Source organism: Antrostomus carolinensis, unplaced genomic scaffold, assembly GCF_000700745.2.
Source record: "Antrostomus carolinensis isolate BGI_N321 unplaced genomic scaffold, ASM70074v2 scaffold26376, whole genome shotgun sequence".
NCBI classification, from domain to species: Eukaryota; Metazoa; Chordata; class Aves; order Caprimulgiformes; family Caprimulgidae; genus Antrostomus; species Antrostomus carolinensis.
In genome coordinates, this window is record NW_010320181.1 from 8,795 (window position 1) to 14,060 (window position 5,266).

At 59.7% G+C, this 5,266-nt stretch overlaps 1 protein-coding gene across 1 annotated transcript in view; it reads right to left on the reverse strand.

The window, feature by feature from the left end:
• Positions 1–5,257, reverse strand: part of CTNND1 (catenin delta 1) — a 13,955-nt gene extending 8,698 nt beyond the window's left edge. The window contains exons 1-4 of the mRNA XM_010169530.2: positions 5,072–5,257; positions 3,863–3,934; positions 3,424–3,582; positions 2,669–3,201 (exon numbers count right to left, since the gene is read on the reverse strand). Of these exons, the coding sequence (XP_010167832.2) occupies positions 2,669–3,201; positions 3,424–3,546 (656 nt within the window). The 5' untranslated portion in view covers positions 3,547–3,582; positions 3,863–3,934; positions 5,072–5,257. The remainder of the gene's footprint in view (positions 1–2,668; positions 3,202–3,423; positions 3,583–3,862; positions 3,935–5,071) is intronic.
• Positions 5,258–5,266: the final 9 nt, after the last annotated feature.

Below are 5,266 nucleotides of genomic sequence, written 5' to 3' on the forward strand. Positions count from 1 at the left end.
CCCTCAGCAGGTTGGGAAAGCTGCAACATAGGATGCTAGCAGGCTCTGCTCCCTACACCACTGCTAGTATGGGACTCGTCAAAACCACAGGCTCCGCACAGCAGCCACTTCCACAGCCACATCCCCCTTGGGTGCTGCTTGCACAGATTGCACAGCCGCCTGCATGGCCCCACCACGGACAGTGGCAGTGGGCTGTGAGGCTGGCTTTCAGCCTGTCCTGACAGGAAATGTGCTGCTTGCCACATGGCCTGGCTAAGAGATGCCGAGGAGTCCATCTGCTCCAGGGAACTGCTCCCCACTGCTGCAGCGCACGGTGCTCAGTGCACCCTGCCAACCTCCACAGCCAGAGAAGGAAGAAGCAGCCGAGTGCCAAGCCCTGCAAACAAGCCACCCAATGCTCGTCAACATGGCCAGCAGCTGACCTCACTCCCATGCCACAACTCACGTGCCCCGAAAGGGAGCTCCTGCCCCATCACGAGGGTCACTCAGCACTGGATGCCACCCTGCCCCTCCAGGTGAGAGGGGGCTGGCAGGGACAGGAGAGCACATCCTGCACTGACACTGACCGTCCTTCCCTCTTCCCCTGCACAGAGGGAGAGCCACAGGAGAGGGGATCCGTGCATTTTGTGGCCAGTGGCAGGCAGCACGCACTGCGTCTCTCAGCTCAACGTGCTCCTTCGTCTCCCGTGTGCCTGGCAAGCTGCCTCCCTGAAGGAAGTCATTAACAGCCAGGCCCCTGCTCAAGACAAACATCTCTAAGGCAGGGAGATGCTGATCTCGCCTCTTCCCATTGCTGCAAGTCAGGCGACTGAACACGGATGGTAACCGAGAAGGCAGGGGACAAGCCAAGCTCAATATCGCCTGGATTCCACAGATTGCTGTGATCTTTATCAGTCTGCCTGGGAAGGGAGAGCCTGCTAACAGGCCCACCAACCCATCTTCCATACCCTGCCCCATCCCTGCAGGACAAGGTGATAGCTCCACCAGGGCCGCTCCTTGGCCGTGCTTGGAAGTGGGACCTTCTCTCTGTTGTGACCCAAGTCCCCCAGTCTCCCCACAGCCTCTGCACCTGGCTCCTATAATTCCTGTCATCCAGGATCTGGAGCGGCAAAGGGAGCATGGACACCATCCAGCCCAGCAGAGAGGACCTGTGCTCTCAAAGGCCAATCAGTTCAAACCGGGCCATGCAGGGAGGGCTCCTGCCCCCGTGTGCTGGGCAGGACATGAACCCAGAGAAGGTTTGCAAGCCAGAGCCTTCCATCTCGTCTGGAATTTGCTCCTTCCGCAGCCCCAGGCTGGAGCAAAGCAGCAACGAGTTGGACATGCCTGCTTCAGTCCTTCTGCCCAGGCTGCTCGCGGAGGGGCTGGCCATGGCAGCCATGTGCTCAAAACTGCTAAGGCTGGCTTCTTGCAGGCTGCTTCAGTCAGCGGGGACAACAGCCTTGCCTGCCCTCCTCTAGCCAGCACAAGCTTCACAAAGCCAGGCAGGCCAGGGAAATCAATCTGGGTGAACAACCGCCCCAACTGGTTCAGCACAGCAACAGAAACACTGATGTTGGCACAACCCGAGAGGAGAGACAAAGCTCCTCCTTCAGTCCCTTCAGCAGCCAGGAGCTACCATGGATTTACAGTACGCGCCTCGAGAAGGTGAGCCTCCAGCAGGGACTGGCAAGAGGTTCCGCTCCCCCAGGTCTCCTCTTCCTGATTCTGTTTTATGCCCTAGGAGCTTAAGCAGCCTGTGCTCAGCCTTACCTGTTCCCCCCTGCCCCAGGGCACTCAGGACATGTAAATCCATCCTAGCCTGCTGACACAGCCTCCTCCCCACCTCTGGGACCCAGGCTCACTCCATTCCTACCTCACCACCCTGAGTCTTCCTCCAGCATCTCCCCAAACCCCACTGGACAGAGCAGGCAGCAAGCAGAGCAGGCAGCAAGCAGAGCAGGCTGAGAGGCTTAAGCTGGCAGCAGCAGTGTTTGTGCAAGAGACGCAGCTGGCACAAGACACCGGTCCACAGGAGTCATGGCATCGGGCATGTAATATCCCAGGAGCCTGGTCGCAGGCCTGGCAGGGCAGTTAAAGGACCACCAAGGCCCTGCTCTGGTTGCCCAAGGGCAGCATGGGGCAGTCACTCCGCAGTCAGGTGGGAGGAGCTGCCAGACAAACCAGAGGGAGAAGCTGCTACTGCCAAACAGGTTGAGCAGCTTCTCCTGCCCTGCCCCGCTCAAGGGCCAGGCCATGCTGCAGGAACGCTCCCGGGGCGCTGCGGGGCTGAGCCTTGCTCACCCCAGCCCTGGGCTCAGCACCGCCCCCCGGGGCTGCTCCCAGCTGGGAGAGAGGGCGATCCCAAGGCTGCTGGTACTCCTGACGCAGAGCTGTGCCGCGCACCCCACAGAGAAGCCTGCAGTCCCACTAACAGAACGGGTGGCACGGAGAGGGAAGGGCCTGGAGCTACATCCAACCGCCCAATAGAACTCCTTGCTGCAGGACAACCGGCTCAATTAGCACTGAGTTTTAACCACCAATTAAGCAGACAATTAGAAGCGGATGCAAGTTTTCTCCTGTGTGTGACTCAGCTCATAGTAGTGTCTCTGCAATCCTCCTTCCTCGAAGAGGGAGAAGTTAAAGGGACCCCATAGCATCCCTCACCCCAGTGCCTCCTGCTGCGTACCTGAGCCGCCGTCGCGGATCGGATGGGGTCCCTGCCCGTCTGGCCGTGCCGTAGTCAGACATAAGCCCGTAGTCCACATCTTCAAAGCCCACGCTGCGCTGGTCATCCTCCAGGCCGTACGGCTCAGGGTGGAAATGGTTGAGGTCCATGTTGCTGCCCCCAACACGCACTTGAGGTTGGGGGCCGTAGATGTCCTGGCGGCTGGGGGCCCGGTAGGTGTCCATGGAGGGACGGTAGCGCTCATCAATGCGGGTGCCACGGGACAGGCTGCCGTAGCTGTGATCGCTGCCTGGGTAGCCATCCTCATAGGGGCGGCCATAGCCATCGGGGTAGTGGTAGTTACGAGGGAGGGTGGCTGTGCCGGGCTGGCTCAGGTAGCTGCTGGGGCCCCCGTTGCCATTCTTGCGGAAGTTCCTGTCCATGGTCTGGACGTAGTTGCTGGTGACGGGGGAGGTTTCCAAAGGTAACCCATCAGGCCCCATCGGCACCTGCTGCACCGTCCGGGTGGTCACAGTCTTTACCACTTTCTTCACCTGGATGGATGGATGCAGGACACACTCCCATCAGGAAATCCACCACACCTCTGTATTCCCAGATTCTCCTTCCAGCCCAGCACCTTACTCCAGGCAGATGTCACACCCCATTTCAGCTCACAGCGCAGCATGCTGGCAGACATTGCAACTGTGGCACCCCAGCCATCAGGGTCCCTGGCCAGAGACCTGTCCCTCCATGCTCCCCCCAACCCTGGCCTGTACCGTAGTCTCTGTACGCCGGGTTGTCCCATCATCTGATGTCTCCACAGACACAACCGACATGGCCCCTTCTGGGTCCTCCTCCATTGTGTAAGTCTCCTCCACTATTTGTCCCGGGTCCTGCATCCTGGGGATTGTGCTGTACAAGAGGTGGCTGTGGTCCTGAGGGGAGCAAGGGAGAGGCAGTCAGTCCCCCACCGCCAACACGGGGATCCCTGGAGTCAGTTGACCGAGAGACCTCACCTCTCAGGGAGTCCTGATAGCCTCTTGCATGGGAGAGTGTACCAACAACCCCACACCCAAAGCCCCTTCAAGCCAGGGCGGCCCCATTAGAAACACAACTCCCCCTCCCCCAGCTAGGGTGAGGACACTGGACCCCTGCCCTTGCACCCCCCACCCGACAAGTAGGCTCCACACAGCCAGAGGGCCCAGCTCCCCTTACCTGTGGCCCGTTGAGCTTCAGATCTGGATACTTCTGCCTTTCCAGGTCAGCATCGCCCAAGAAACGGCCGTTCTGAAACACAGAGCACCACAGCAGGCCTGTTACAAGACTGATCTCCCACTGCAGGATCCCATACATCCATCTCCCCCTTCCCTGCCAGGCCCTGAGCAGGCCATCTCCTGCATCTGACAGAGGCACCTACTGCACATCCCACAAGTTGCTCCCAGGAGAGGAGCTCGCTCCTCAGGGGCCTGTGTGACGTGCAGCAAACCACCCCCCATTCCAGCCTGGGGAAGAGTTGGAGGACACACCATTCAGCTCCCCACCAGACATCCCAGCTCTCCCACAGTGCCCACATGCTCCTGATGGAATGGCCAAGACCCTTCCCTGCTCCCCAGCATGGCCCTGGAGACCTTCCACATCTTCCGACATAGGAGCTGCAAGTGACATCCCAGAGGCCCCCCAGCACTGCAAGGGAACAGCGTGGATGCTCGGTGGCTGATTGCAGAAGGCTGCCATTCGACTCTCCTGTTCTCCCACTTTGCCCACCTCTTCCTTGGCCCTGACCCACGTGTCTCGCCTAGCACCACCACCTTCCACAGCTGGAAAGGCACACCACCACACAGCAGCCCTCCAAGCATTCGTTCCCAAAACAGAGCCCAGGAAAGTGAGAACAGGAGAGAGATCTCAAGCCAAGGTAGATGAAACCACATTTCCAGCCCTGTAGAGAAGAGAGATCTCTACTAGCCCTGGTTCGTCTGTCTGGGGGACAGACCGAGACCCCAGGGACTTGCCCATCATCACAGGAGAGGGAGACACACACACTCTCCCACAGCAATATGCCAACCCCTGCATTTTGACCACCTTCCAAGAAGCTGAGTGGCAAAGATGCCCAGGCACTGAATATAGACAGCCTTCACAAAACCAAACCAGAGCCGACCTGGTAGCAAGACCCTCCAGGCTGGCTCCTTCTGCCCAGAAGACTCTGGCTGCTGAGGGAGGTTTGTACATCCCCAGATCACCTTCAGCCCCAGCACACATACAGCACCATCAGTGTTCCAAGACCAGCCTAGTCCTCCTCCGCCTCACATATCCAAGGAGAGCCAAAGGAAGGGAGCCAGGCCCAGGTCTGCCCCCACCGAGGCAGGACTGACACGAACGGGGGCTCCGGGAGCCTCCGCACCCACCTCTGCCAAGGGGGCTTTTTACCTGGTGCCGTCGGGTAAGGGTGCCGTTGGCCAGGCCCAGGCCGGCGTCCTGTGGGGAGACCCGGACTCGTTCCAGTTGGGCTGAGACATGGCGCCGTTCCTCTTCAAGCGCCCGGGTCAGCTTCTCAAACTGTGCCTCCTGCTCCTTGACAGAGGCAAGGATGCTGGCGGTCGAACCCACTTCTGAGTTGTTCCT